This window comes from Paramormyrops kingsleyae, chromosome 3, assembly GCF_048594095.1.
Source record: "Paramormyrops kingsleyae isolate MSU_618 chromosome 3, PKINGS_0.4, whole genome shotgun sequence".
Classification (NCBI taxonomy): Eukaryota; Metazoa; Chordata; class Actinopteri; order Osteoglossiformes; family Mormyridae; genus Paramormyrops; species Paramormyrops kingsleyae.
In genome coordinates this window covers 41,843,326-41,858,491 of record NC_132799.1, presented here as the reverse complement: position 1 = coordinate 41,858,491, position 15,166 = coordinate 41,843,326, and the positions used below count along the sequence as shown (strand labels likewise).

The 15,166-nt window shown below is 42.1% G+C and overlaps 2 protein-coding genes across 9 annotated transcripts in view; one reads left to right on the top strand and one right to left on the bottom strand.

The window, feature by feature from the left end:
* Positions 1–3,215, top strand: part of LOC111843347 (protein arginine N-methyltransferase 8-B) — a 44,595-nt gene extending 41,380 nt beyond the window's left edge. For all 7 annotated transcript variants that reach the window (XM_023810847.2, XM_023810845.2, XM_023810844.2 and 4 more), the window contains exons 9-10: positions 584–705; positions 1,100–3,215. In XM_023810847.2, the coding sequence (XP_023666615.1) occupies positions 584–705; positions 1,100–1,183 (206 nt within the window). In that variant the 3' untranslated portion in view covers positions 1,184–3,215. The remainder of the gene's footprint in view (positions 1–583; positions 706–1,099) is intronic.
* Positions 3,216–4,009: 794 nt separating this feature from the next.
* LOC111843357 (EF-hand calcium-binding domain-containing protein 4B-like) overlaps positions 4,010–15,166 on the bottom strand; it is a 41,083-nt gene continuing 29,926 nt past the window's right edge. The window contains exons 10-18 of one of the 2 annotated variants that reach the window (XM_023810884.2): positions 14,857–14,902; positions 14,450–14,535; positions 12,226–12,565; positions 11,791–11,923; positions 11,066–11,147; positions 10,833–10,947; positions 7,820–7,921; positions 7,367–7,446; positions 4,010–5,314 (exon numbers count right to left, since the gene is read on the bottom strand). In XM_023810884.2, the coding sequence (XP_023666652.1) occupies positions 5,221–5,314; positions 7,367–7,446; positions 7,820–7,921; positions 10,833–10,947; positions 11,066–11,147; positions 11,791–11,923; positions 12,226–12,565; positions 14,450–14,535; positions 14,857–14,902 (1,078 nt within the window). In that variant the 3' untranslated portion in view covers positions 4,010–5,220. The remainder of the gene's footprint in view (positions 5,315–7,366; positions 7,447–7,819; positions 7,922–10,832; positions 10,948–11,065; positions 11,148–11,790; positions 11,924–12,225; positions 12,566–14,449; positions 14,536–14,856; positions 14,903–15,166) is intronic. The other variant, XM_023810887.2, reaches the window with a different exon arrangement.

The following is a 15,166-nucleotide window of genomic DNA, read 5'->3' as shown; positions in this document are numbered from 1 at the left end:
TCTCATAGCAACATGACATGAGGAACATTCAACAAATTCCCTTTTTGCAATGAAGTGGCATGGAAAACATGAAGGAGTTGGTCTGTAAGAAGAATTTGACATCAGTAATATGGAACATGTTTCAATTTTCCAAAATCATTGCAGTGCAACCAACAGTTCTTTGCAAAAGTTCCACAGATAAGGTTTGCACATCAGATGGCAGCAAACCTTTCTTACTACCTCATAAAGAAAACACAAAAGAATATTTGGAGTATGTTTTTTTTCTTTTATGTTTTATTACCTTATAGAGCTATATTTTTTTAAATATGGGAATTAGTTTGCTTGTATTATTAAGAAACGTATATCTTAAAAACGAACAGGAAAAAGAATCGTGATAAGTTCGTGGATCATGATTGCCCACTGCTTTGTAATAGTACAGGGGGATATCACGTGATGAAATGCAAGTGTTCCGTAGTCTTACACCACATTTGTAGTGGGTTCCTTATTAGAGTTGAAGCGTCATATTGAGTTAATTCTGGCTCAGTATCACAGCAAGCTTGAGAGGTAGCAAAATCACACCAGCTGTGTTCTCTTCTCATTGCAGCACCAGATGCACCCTACACACACTGGAAGCAGACTGTCTTCTACCTGGAGGAGTACCTTACAGTGCGCCGTGGCGAGGAGATCATTGGCAGTATTGCTGTGAAACCCAATGAGAAGAATGTGGTAACTGTTCACCCCCACCATGGTAGAGGGATGGGTGGTCTTTGTGCTTTGGGAGCTGTGATTAGAGCATCGGAATGTCCAACAGCCAATGGGCTCAGTCTGTAGACATAAGCACAATGGCCTGTAGTACAATCATTAACATATTAGCTAATCTATTAGCTACAGTTTAACTGTAAACTTCAGTGATGTCTTGCCATAGAGCTCAGAATGGACAGCAAGGTTTCTGCCGGAAGTCACTGTGATTTTCATCAGTGTCCTTTGAATGACAGGTGGTTTTAGCCAAACATCCATATACTAGCAGGGTGAACAAAGAAGGAGAACTTGACTTAAAGGGGCTATTTTCCGGCCCCAGCCGCAAGACCAGGGACTGACAATCCATTTTCTTCTCTTGCAGAGAGACCTGGACTTTACTTTTGAGCTGGACTTCAAGGGACAGCTGTGTGAGGCAGCAATCTCCCACGACTACAAGATGCGCTAAGTGTCTGCCAGTTAGTGGGGCAGATTGTGCCAATCTGGTAAAGGTCCTTGTGGGCCAAGGGGCTCTAGTACATGAAGGATGAGCCAGATGGGAGGATGGGCATGGCCCTTACAAGGTTATTGGCAAGGCTGGAAATGAAAGTAGTAATTTCACTCTTTACCCTCACAAGAGTCTTGAGAATGAGTTTATATATCTCTATTATTATTATTATTATTGTAACACAGTACATTTTGAAGCCCAAGTGATGATCATAGGTCTTTCTGAACAGCCAGGGGACCCCGAGGTTGTTTTCTTGTATCTGATTAAATGAATAATTTGAAGGAAGTTGTTTAAAAGTTATTTGTCTAACAAATTCTATACCTGCCTCCCTTCGCAAGTCCAAGTATTTAAAAGACAACAGGCAGTGTAACATTGATCTCAGTCCATGGCTGTTTTCTGATAAAGCTGTGATGATTCACACATTTGTGTTGATTGCTTAGAATATCATGGTAACACTTTATTGACGGAGCGCAAAAACTTAGTAATAACTCAATTACTACTGAAGTACAAATCATGAACAAATATAGTTGCTACCTGAGATAAAAAAAAGTCATTTCGTTAATGATGAACAAACGAGATTAGTATATCACTTGTGTTATTCATTACTTCATTAGTTTTGTCAGAAGTTCATACAGGTTTACACAATTAACAGATATAGTAACAAATATAGTAACGGCTTGGGATGAAAGATGTATCATAATTCATTAATGATTAACAAATATATGATCAGTATTTAACTTGTGTTATTCATGACTTGTTCCTTCAGTAGTCCTTTCGGTAGTTCACAAACATTTACAGAACAGATACAGTAACAAATGTAGGAACTGCTTGAGATAAAACATGTGTCACGATTCATTAATGATGAATTAACATGAGGCCAGTATGTAACTAAGACTTAGTTTGTGATTAATACATAAGTAATAGTATACCATGTGATTTGTGCCCCATCAAGTAAGGTGTCACCAATATAAGTTAGAGTCTGAAGTAAGGGGCCATTTGTATGGCCATTCCTTTAAATATGGATTATATATGACTGAAAAATCTTGCCAGTTATGGGCGCTAAATATGACAAATAAGATGTTAAACCGTGTAGTTGTAGGACTTGGCACAGAGAAACCTCTTTGCAAGGAAATCAGTTAGATAAGCGTGAATTCTCCTTTGAAGTTGCTGTATCGGTATTTTAGCCATTCGGAGTGGGTATGGGGGGTTTCTGGCTGATATTTTGTGGTCTTCCGGGACTGTACAGTGCACTGAGCTGATAGTACCCCATTGTGTGTGTGTGCGCGCCTCTGCTGTTGTCTGTTGGTGACATGATGCCACTCCTCTGGCATGCACTAGAGGGAGCCCTCTCCCCATTTACACACAAGCCCCACGTCTCCCTACGTCCGGCCCATTCCAACAGTTACAGCAGTTTCTGCCTGTAGTAATGTGTGCGATACTATGGGACTTGCTGTTCCACTTATTCTCCAGTGCAAACAGTTTGGATTAATCTGGAAAGTAAAGCTAAGCAGTGCCCCCGGAATCCCGTGGCTGCTGCTGCTGCTAATGGTTCCCACCATGCAACGGGGTTCCCCATCCTCGAAACTCGTTTCCGGGCAGACCAATGTGCCCCGGGAGCCGCGAATGCTCTTCTTCACCTGTGCTCTTACTGAAGTCGCTGCCAAGGTGATGGCTGGAGAACTACACTCCAGACCAGCTGCAAATTCCTTCATAACTGTGAAATTCTGCACATCCTCGATGAAGATATTCCGGTTCCTTACCTGACACTGCATCTTCGGCGAGGAGCGCCTCTCGTTTCAGTCTTCATGAATATTCATGGGCAGCAAGTTTTTGACAATAATTCACTTTGATTGCCAGCGATGTCGATTCCACACATATCAGTAGTGTTTAGTATAAGAACCAAATGACAGGTCTCGCTGCAAATGAATATTCAGAAGCTTTGTTTATAATTAAAAAAAAAAACTGATATTACGAAGAGCTATTTCGTTTATTAGTGTGAACAAATTATCTCAGGCTTTTGCGTTGGATTAGTAATGTGCTTTCGTATCGATTCTTATTCAGCTATTATCGGATTATTGTAAATCCTCAAAATAGGGATGTGTGAAATCTGGAATGTACTGTGTACACACACATATATAAATATATATATATGCGCATGCATTACATTGCTGCTGTAATATCGTAGTCAGTATTTAGAACTGTCATGTCTACAGTATATGATGAGCAGTAATAATACAAATCAAAGGAATATCACTCCATATATATTTGTATCCTTGTGATTATGTTCAAGGCGAATAAAATATTTCCCACAAAAAAATGTTACCTTTATTTTGTTCTAGGAAAAAAAATATATACCTGATAGATTGCCTTACTCAAGTACAGCGAAAAGTTCCAATGTACTGCTACATTGTGTTAATTTAGCTCTGAACTTACGTCCTGCCAAATACTGAACGAACGAGTAGATCATTTTATTCATAGGCATGTCCACTAGGTGGAGTGCAGAAGGATTATTTAAGAGTATTTGGATCTGTTAGTGACCATTATTAAACTTAATGAATCGTAAATGATTATGCAAAACAAAAATCCTAAAACATTAAGGTTTTATACAAAAAATGACTTATTCTGAGTTATTCTTTTCCCACTCTCACTGAAGTCTCATTTTTACCATTTAGGTAAACCACTCCATCCAGCACGATGCAGGAATCTGGATGCTTTCCCAGGAAGCACAAGGCACAAGACTGACTGCAGGGCCAGATGCCAGCCCAGCACAAGGAACACACACAATGGTCAATTTAGGAATATCAGTTTACTTAACTAAGTCTTTGGACTGTAGCCAGAGGAAACCCATACACCATGAGAACATTTAAACCCTAACACCGGAGGTGTGAGGTAACAGTACTACCTAGTGAGCCACTGTACTGCCAAAGTATTAAAAAATATGAAATCAAAATTGATTAAATGTTGTATCATGACTAAATCAACATACTTCAAAAATAGTGTTAGTGTACCACAAAAGTTAAACATTTGTTTGTTCATTATTTAATTAATTAATTATTAATACAATATACATATACAATCAGTTTCTTATTTACAACTGGGCCTGCATAGGAACATGTCAGTGTGCAAACAGTGTCGGGGGGGGGGGGAATCATGCTGAGGTCAGAGAACCTCACTCCCATGTGACCATACAGAGGCTGAGAGACCCTGCAGGCTGGGATTAGAGTCAGGACCCTGAAGGTCAGTCGGTTCTCAAATTAGTCACCCCTGTAGTTTCACTAAAGGTAACGGATAACAGGGGTTCTGTGCCGAGCAGTGAAACCCAGCAGCAACTCAGCAGGCGTAAAATCCATTAACTCAGAATTCACTCACTCATCTCAGGATATGGCCTACTTTGAGACCTTCCAGAAATAGTCGAGTGCCTGGTATCATTCAAATTTACAAAAAAACAGTCATGCCTGACAGGCAAATAATAGAGACCTAAAAGTATTTAATTAGTAACCAGGGTATTTCTTTGGCATCTGCATTCTATACAACACTATACAGGCTGTTTGTATACACACAGCATGCATACCCAATTAAAATAGTACATGTGTTTGTGTTTTTTTTGCTCTGTAAAACAGCATGCGTCAGTATTTTCCAGTTCTGTCAGTGTCTGTATTAAGAGGCTTGGAGTCTGGCCATGCGTACCATGGCATATTAACAAGCATTAACACACAACCAACATCACACATAAACATAACCAAGACTGTTGAAAGTCAGCCTGGTTCGATGATTTCTTTTACCTCAATGGCTTAGCTCCTACCACACATCCACAGTGATGACACAACAGCATCCTGCTTCCTGCTGGGTGACGAACCCAGACAGCAGAACACGGTTACCACAGTGTTAGCGCCAATGTGTTAGTGCTGACAGGCCATAGACAGGCGCTAAAGAGCTGGCTGACTAGGTCCAAATGCACAAGCAGAAGAAGTAAATTGCAGCTGGGACAGCACAAGTGCCTACTGTACTAAGCAGCAGGACCGTCTGCTGGCAGCCCTGTTCACCAGCTGGGTGGTCTTCTCCTTCTCTCCATCTTCCCGCTCCTTCAGGAGTCTACCAGGGCAAACAGAGAGGGAGGTTACTGAGCACCACTTAACATTACCCACAACCCTCTGCTCTCTGGCTAACCCCAACATCAGTAGCATCAAATGCAAAACCTGGCCAGCTAACCAGAATGTATATAGAACTTAAAAAATAAAAATGAAAAAATCATTAAGCCCCAAATCATCCCTTAATTAGCAACTTAAAATGGGACACCTCCCTTATATGTGGAAATAACTTTGACAAGCTGAATATACACTGCTCAAAAAAATAAAGGAACACTTTTTAATCAGAGTACAGCATCAAATTAAACTTCTGTGATATTGATCTGGTCAGTTAAGTAGAAGAGGGGGTAGTTAATCAGTTTCAGCTGCTTTGGTGTTAATGAAATTAACAACACATGCACTAGAGGGGCAACAATAAGACGATCCCTAAAACAGGAATGGTTTAACAGGGAGAGGCCACAGACATTTTTCCCTCCTCATCTTTTCTGTTTTTTTTTTAACTTGTTTTGCATTTTGCTACAGTCAGTGTGACTACTGGTAGCATGAGGTGATACCTGGACCCTACAATAGTTGCACAGCTAGTCCAGCTCCTCCAGGATGGCACCTCAATACGTGCCATTACCAGAAGGTTTGCTGTGTCTCTCAGCACAGTCTCAAGGGCATGGAGGAGATTCCAGGAGAAGGGCAGTTACTCTAGGGGAGCTGGACAGGGCTGTAGAACGTCCCCATCAGCTGGACTGTTATCTGCTCCTTTGTGCAAGGAGGAAGAGGATGAGCACTGCCAGAGCCCTACATGACCTCCAGCAGGCCACTGTTGTGAATGTCTCTGACCAATCAGAAACAGACATCATGAGGGTGGCCTGAGGGCCAGACATCCTCTAGTGGGCCTTGTGCTCACTGCCTGGCACAGTGGAATTCAATTGGCATTTGCCATAGAATATCAGAATTGGCAGGTCCGTCAATGGTGCCCTGTGCTTTTCACAGATGTGAGCAGGTTCACCCTGAGCACATGTGACAGATGTGAAAGGGTATGGAGAAGCCATGGAAAACATTATCCTGCCTGTAACATTGCTCAGCATGACCGGTTTGGTGGTGGCTCAGTGATGGTCTGGGGAGAAATATCCATGGAGGGACGCATAGGCCTAGAGAACAGCACCATGACTGCCATTAGGCATCGGGATGAAGTCCTTGGACCCATTGTCAGACCCTGTATACTGGTGCAGTGGGTCCTGGGTTCCCCCTAATACATGACAATGCTCATGTGGATAGAGTATGCAGGCAATTCCTGGAGGATGTAGGAATTGATACCATTGACTCGCTCCCACACTTGCTTTACCTAAATCCAATAAAACACCTCTGGGACATTATGTTTCGGCCCATCCGACACCTCCAGTTGCACCTCAGACTGTCCAGGAGCTCAGTGATGCCCTGGTCCAGATTCGGGAGGAGATCCCCCAGGACACCATCCGTCATTTCATTAGGAGCATGCCCCGACATTATCAGGCATGTATACAAGCATGTGGGGGCCATACAAAGTACTGAGTACGATTTTTAGTTGCTGCAATGAAATTTCTGCAAAATGGACTAGCCTGCCGCATGATTTTTTCACTTTAATTTTTGGGGTGTCTTTGAATTTAGCCCTTTGTAGGTTGATAATTTTCATTAAAACATTAAAACAATGTGGCATCATTTCGTTCCTAACACATTACCATATCAGTATAGATATCCAGCATGACTTTTCTTCCCATTGAGATCTGATGTGTTTTCAAAGTGTTCCTTTAATTTTTTTGAGAAGTGTACAATCCATGTAATGGCTGCCTTTGCTTAAGACAAAAGGAACCAGTGAAGGAACAGGTTTAGCAGTTAGTGTATGACAGCACACATCATACCAACTGCTGTCAGTCTTCAGACTTTCTCCCATCACTAACAAAACGTAACTGATAGCTTAATTGGTCTGATTAATTCTTGATTAAAGGAATAAGTCAGAATGCGGACCAGCAAATACAGGATCCATGACACCAATTATGCACATGGCCTTCCTGGAAGAAGATCTACTCACTTGCCCAGATGGACCATGGACTCCAACACATTTTGGCCAGAGAAGGCACTGCATTCATAGAAGCAGAGCTGGAACTCCTGCTTTTGATAAAGAAAAGGTTTCATTAACATTTACCTGGCCATTAACAGACGGCCAACAGACATTTAACATGACTCAATCCATGTAACAAAGTGAGGTGCAGATTAGATACGTCTAGTAATGAACACACCCCAGGCACCCGGTGTGACACCCCACGGGCATACATGTATGTCAGCCCCCAAGGCCATGAGACAGCCTCATTCAGATTAGACCCCACCTAAAGTCATGAAAGCCGTGTGAACAGACCTACACAGTCTTTTTGAAAAGCTTAAAAGGGAAATAAGAGAAGAAAATGGGACCTGTCAGCCTGTGTTGCTCTCCTAGCAGAGGCAGCTAACATTAGTGTCTGAGCATGCTGTACTGAAGTCTACAAACCTTGGCCAATGCCTCGCCCACTCTGGCCTGGACCTGCCGCTCACTCTCCTTGTCCTTTTTGTTCCCCAGCAGCATGATGGGAATGTCCTCTCCTGCCCCTTCCTGTGTCAAAATCATAAGGAAATTCTTAACAGTCATTTTGCCCAAAAGAGCATATGTGTGGGTGTCTGTGTTTGTGTGGTCCAGGTGTACATTGCATTATGGGGACCAAATGCCCCCACAATGTGTTAAAAACCTGTTATTTTGACGTTGAATTCCCCACAAGAGGAAGTTAATTTTTATAAAAATGGGTGACTGCAATCAAAAAACTAAAAATGCCAAAAGTCTTTTATTTTGTTTGGTTACTTATGGATAAGGATAGGGCTGGGTAGGGTTAAGGTTGTCATTGTTGGGATTAGGGTTTTGCCAATAGAAATAAATAGATGGTTCCCACAATAATATGAGTACAGGTCTCAGGGTTATTACACCTTTTCCAACTTCAAATTCCAGCACTTTTCAAGCACTTTCAAGGTGCATTTTTATGCTTTTCCAGCACCTAACAACCGCGGTAAATTACGTTTATATATGCTGTATGTACTTTTTCACATTTAAATCCATTGTGCTATTAAAAAAAAACACAATATGACATTTCAACTTAAATTGTTGAATACTTTCGCGTGAATTACACGATCAATAACAAATTGGCAAGGAAGTGCCCTTTAGACTGTTATCGTGCATTCCATTTGCCCTAGGAACTCGGCTTCCGAGTTTCGAAGCCGGAAGTGATGACATGCGCGCTCCCATTTCTCGGAGATCCGAGAAATATCTCGGATAACGCAGAGGATCCCGAGTTCAGAATCGAAGATGGCTGCGCCCTTTATCAACAGAAGGGAAAGTTGTAGCTTTATCCTGTTTAAGCACTACTTCTCATTTGTGGCTCATTAAATCGGTCGCACACACTATATCGTCCAATTTATCTGTGGACGTGTTGCTACGGAGTTTTATACGTGAAGCACCGCGCGTAATGTGTTATCAAGTGATATTGGTAACAATGGCTACCAATTAACCGTTCTAGAATTGGATTTCATGATTAGTCGGATTATTTGTCGGATTTAAGGTAGTTCGGGCTAATTGTAAGTGAACGAAGATAAAGGCCATTTAAACTGAGGTACCTTAAATCCGACAAGTTGTCCGGCTAAGCAAAAAATCTTGCTTTTTCCATATGGATCCATGGTATTGCTACTATATCCGACTCGGTTTTCCCGAGTTTTTAGCGGATGTGACGTAATATCGGAATCCGAAAATCGGATCCCGAGGCAAATGGAATGCACGATTACACCACTACAGCCACAAGCGCGGACTCGAGCGGAGTTATTTTCGTTACGTGCAAAATGCATTTTTAGCTAAAAGGAAAACTACTCCGTAAGATAACGAATTATTATGAAAGCAATGCAATTTCAAATTCAAGCAGGTTCAAGCACATTGTCCAAAATCCAAGCACTTTTCTAACCTTGAAAACACTATATTAAAAATCAAGCATTTTCCAGGATTTCCAGCACCCGTACGAACCCTGAGGTCTCCCTGTGTGTCCTACTCTAATGCACAGATATTTAGGGGGTTAGAGACTCAACTCCAACAAAGAGTACCTGCATAGTCAGGTACTTTAATCTTTATGGCAAATTACTATTTACATTCCATACCTGTAACTGTTCAAGAGTATTTATCTATCATAATATAATATGCAAAGTAAGTGCAGGTTCAGACAGAAGGGACATTGGCAAAGGTTCCACAGTCAAACTACAAATACTACTTTTTAAATAGGCAAGACAAAAATGAGCAATTTGTAATGTCACCATTAGTCACTAGCTGTTGACTACAATACTTGTTCACAATAGTTAAGTAATTTCTTCATACTAAAATCACACTTTTTCAAAAGGTCTATGAGGACTAAATTTGTGGATCATTTTTTATAGCCGAAACACAAAACGCATTCATTAACCACATCTTTTACAATTGCATATGTATATGCATATATTAAATATGTATTTTTTTATTACAACACTCCAATTACCGAGTTATTTTTAAATGACTAACACAGTATATGCAAAAACAAAGGTCGCTGAAGCATACTGCAGCATATGAGATTAATTCCTGTAAAGAGTACATTCTATAGAGTAAAGAGGTTGTATTCTTTAATGTAACATCCATTGAAGTGAAAAAAATCAAACATACTTCAAAGAAAAAATGATGCATTTTTCCTGTCCCTTCCTGGCATTGTGGTTTCTTAGGTCATTGTGCTTTGTGTGACAAAGTATGGCTGTTGGTTATGTCACCAAAGATTATGTAACAAAAGTTTGATAGAATTGGCTTTCAAACTTCTCATTAAAGTATTTTTCATTGATTAATGCTCTTGGACTGATTACAGGTAGAAGGCTGGCTGAGTTTTCACCACAATAGACTGTGTGCGACTTCTGAAAGCTTCTGAAAAAGCTCAAAAACCTATTTTGGCATTAACATACCAAGAGAGCAGTGCAGTTCACATCAGCCACTAGGGAACATGGGAAATGTACCCATGTGTTTATTATTTAGCTAGCTTATTAACTATCTACCTGGCAAGCTAATAACCACTCTAGCTATTTAGAAAGATGTTATCTGAAAGACGACGTTAATTAACTTCTTAATATCAATCACAATTGATATTGATTTACACACAATGCTTGATTTAGCCACCTACTGAGACATGAATTAGGAAATGCATTTGTGGCCTTGGCTGTCAAGGTGGAAAGAGTGGCTAACTACAGTAGCTTGCTGTTACTCACTTTCATTCATTTCTCAGAACTGTCTTAATTAGTTATTTGTCTATTTACTATAGGAAGAGGAACAGGGAGGGCAGGAAACGAGGGGCACGCTGGCCAATGAAGGCAAAGGGGCAGTAACTCTCACTTTTCTTAAGGCCCCTGGTGGTTTGAACAATGAACAACACCCTAAATGCACTCTGAGATGATGTAAGATGGCTCTGTAAGATAGCTCTTGCCTGCACACTGGTCAGCCAATGACGTACAGCAATGAAGCTCTGCTCAGCAGTGATGTCATACACAATGACCACGCCGTCAACTTTGCGGAAGAACTGCTTCGTAATGCTGTGGTACCTGGGTGGCAGAGTTATGGTGACAGGATTTCGCATTACCCGCTAAAGACATTTATTATGGTTACCGTCGCTCACATTGCTCGATTGGTGGTGCTGGGGGGACGAAAGGCCACACTCACCTCTCCTGCCCAGCAGTATCCCATAGCTGCATAGCTACCTGGGTGCTGTCCACCATCACCGTCTTCATACTGTAGTCTATGCCTGTCAGGAACATATTTCTGGCTTGGATAACACCCCCACGTAACATCTCATTATTAGACATTGTCAAACAGCTTGAGAGGTCAGCAGGGCAGCGTGTCTCCCCATCATAACCGGCCCGCCGGGCGGCGTGTCTCCCCATTATAACCAGCCCGCCGGGCGGCGTGTCTCCCCGTTATAACCAGCCCGTGGGGCAATGTGTCTCCCCCTTATAACTGCCCTGTGGGGCTACAGGCCTCCCTGTTATAACCGGCCCATGGGGCTATGTGTCTCCCCGTGATAACCAGCCCTTGGGGCGGTGGGCCTCTCCACTATAGCCGGCCCATGGGGCGACGTGTCTCCCCATTATAACCAGCTAGCAGGGCAGTGGGTCTCCCCGCTAAAACTGGTCCGAGGAGTGATGGGTCTCCCCATTAAAACTCGTCTGCAGGGTGGCTTGTCTTCTTGTTAAAACTGGTTCATAACCAGTTCACTGGGTGGCGGGTCTCCCTTTTGTAACCGGTCCACGGGATTTCGGGTCTCCTCATTATAACTGGTCTGCGGGGCAGCCAGTATAACTGGCTAGTGGGGTGGCAGATCTCTACATTAAAACCAGCCAGCAGGGCAGCAGGACTCCCTGTTAAATATGGAGTGCCAGTCCACATACCTACAGTGGCAGAAGTTCCTGGGGAGAAGCAGTTTTTGCAGAATCGGTGCAGGAGGGAGGTCTTGCCCACACTGGAGTTGCCCACCAGCACAATCTTGAAGAAATGGTCTGGAGCAGAGATGCTGGCTTCATCCTGGACCATAAAAGGGACAGAGTTGTGCCGGTCACGGCTCATTTGAAGCTTCATGACTTCCTGCCCATGATTCAGGCAGTAAATAATAAAAAAACATTAATTAATGTATAGTGACTGTAAAGGTGTCCACTGCATGGTTATAAGTGCCTTGGTAACAAAACAGTCAATCCAAATGATTCTATATGACAATCTTTGTCATTTTAGATTAAAAGGGAGCCAGTGTAAGGAGCAGAGCCCGCCCCCATGTTACGCTGATGCGATTTATATCACAGTATGCATTGCCGAGTGCTGTTTACTCTTACGTTCTGGATAGTCTCCTTGCCAACTGGCCGGCCCCGAGGGGATGAGGGCACAGCCCTGTTGGCGTTGGACGGGCCGTGAGCAGAGGTGTCGCCTCTGGTCTGCGGGTCCACATTCTCGCCCTCCTCATCCTCGCTCCACTGTGGCAGCTGGCACTGGAAGTCCTGCTGTAGCAGCTGGGGCAGGGGGTCCTCCTCGATGGAGATGATTCTGGGTAGGTGACGTCGGCCCCCTGTCCCCTGAGCCAGCTCCACCTCCTGACTGAGAGGCGGCCCAAGCCCATTAAGACCTAGGGAGCTCTTCCTCCAGGAGCACGAGGGGGGCTCCTCCTCATCCTCATTGCTGAGGTAGAGACAAATATGTGCTTAACACATGTCCAACATGTGCTTAAAACTCACAACACACTTTCAGTATTCTACCCAACTGATATTTCTTTCCGACAAGTAAAGGCACTTCACGCTAATTTGTGTTATGCTGCAGCACTAATTTACTACAGCAGGTATGTGATTTCTTCTTCTGAATTGCCAAATTACCAACTGCCATCTGATAACCCACAATCACTCACAGGAAAAGCTAGACTGCACACAAATAGTAACACACATAAACAGTTAAATATACAAAAACAATAAATATATGCACATGGAAAAGGACTGGCATAAACCAAATGCTTATTAGAATGGACTTTTACACAAGTTTTATCTTACAATCATGCAAATATAAAGTTAGTCACTAGTACATATATAAGGTCAATATATACATCTACCATGTTGGAAGTAAATCTGTTGCGTAATTATTTATGTTTTGCTAGATGAAATGACATTCATATGTTTTATGACTGCATCAAATTGAAATTAATTAAATGATTCTACCATTCCAATTCAATATCTTACAGGGTGTGGTCAATTTAAAATCCAATTAATAAATTCAACAACCCTGGTAAGCTACATAATGAGCTAACCAATCAAACTTGCTATGTGTTCAGTCACATCCTTTGAATTGGGATGGTGAATCACCCCCTCATGACCAGCAATGGCAGAGAATTGTGCAAGTCAACAGAAGACAGTGTTTGAGACAGTGCCATCCAGGAAGCCAAGTTGCTTTTGCGGGTGACCACGAACCCCTTGAACTATCTCAATAAAGAACAGTTTGCAGGGAAATACAAGATAGCCTCGGGTGAAATAGTGAGGCTCCTTGGTCTGGTGGAGGATAAATCGAAAAGAGAAACACATCTGAATATTTGTCCTGTGCATCTTCTGACAGCTGTCTGCTTCTACACTACTGGTGGGTTCCTGCAGACCTACAGATGTACATGGCTTCAGCAAGGCTGCTGTGTTCTGCAACTGTGCATTAATTGATCACATTACTGTTGCAACGTGTGCACAACTACATACAATGTGCAACAGGATGGGATGCCTTGCATGACACCAAATGGTTTTCACGCCATTGCAGGCACACCTGGCATTTTAGGTGCAGTGGCAGGAACCTTCAACTCAATTCATATTTGCAGCCCCTTGAATCCCACCAGAACCTGTCAAAAAGGATTATTGGCACTACAGCTAAATGTCCAGGTGATATGCAACCATGAAGGACATTTTATAGACAATGTCGCCAAGTGGCCTGGGAGTACACACGATGGTTATATGTGGGCCAGCTTTGGAGTGTGTCAGATGGCAAAGGATGGTGTTTTTGCTGGTGGCTGGTTATAGGTAGACAGCAGGTATCCTCTTAGCAAATACCTGCTAACTGCAGTGTTGAATCCCCAAACCGTAATTGCTCACCATTTGCATTGTCTTTACATGGAAGCAACATCCCATTTTGAGTCCTTTTTTTTTTTTCTTCAACAAATAGGTTAATTTACTTTGGTCTTAATTATGGTTGCTTTGGTGTGTTTTTATTGATTTACTAATTAGTTTATGATTTGCATATGTCTGATGTGAAAATCATATAACATATTTCACCATTGAAATAAGTAGGACCAATATTCCTGTTATCGACAGCCTGTACTTTACTTATGTGGAGGCTCAGGAGGAACCAACAAAGTACTCCTTATAGTTTGTTGCTTAATTCTGGAATAACAAAGGGTTTCTGGAAATGCATCTAGACCTCACTCATTCTTTACTTGCATCATTTGTTACCTTGTTTATTATTCGCCAAGATCAATCGCTGTCTGGAAAGCCACCTCAGGCCAATAAAAGTGAGCTTCAAAAAGTATGAAAACCAGATTACCTCACATTGGCCTGCTTGTGGTCAGCGGGCTGCAGTGGGGTGGATGTGGATCTGGGTAATGGTGTTTTCAAGGGAGTCCTGGGTTTCTGGAGAAGACATCAGGAGAGTTGTTTCAAACGCAGCATGACTTGACAACGTATAAAAGGCTGAAACGTTATGCCTGACTGAGGGTCTATTCAAATGCACCATTCTGGTTATTAAGATAAGTGTAGGTGGACACAACTGGAATAAACAATGTTTAGATGGTATTTTCAGGTGTTTTATATCAACAGAATTCTGCCCAGTGAAACTGGCTCATCATAACAACCTACTGTAGTCATGGATAAAAAAACAAAAATAAACATTCATTATCTTCTAGGAAAATTTAAATGGAAGCAGACTGCAGGCAGCTAGCAGGACGGCTGTACCATATAGCACATGTCACGCTCATCCCGCAGATGCTTGTTCATCTCCCTGAGAAGCAATTCAAACAGAAGTGCTGGTTAAAATCAAATAGCATTACAGGCAAGGAGTCTTTTCCTGTGTGTGCGTGTATGTGTATTATGTTTAGATTATATTGTTGGGACCAAATGTTCCCCACAATGTAGTAAAAACCTGTAATTTTGACGTTGTGGGGACCATTTTATAAGATACTACAAAGATCTGTGAATGCAATCAAAAAAATGAAAATGCCAGAAGTCTTGTATTTTGTTTGGTTATTTATGGTTAAGGTTAGGG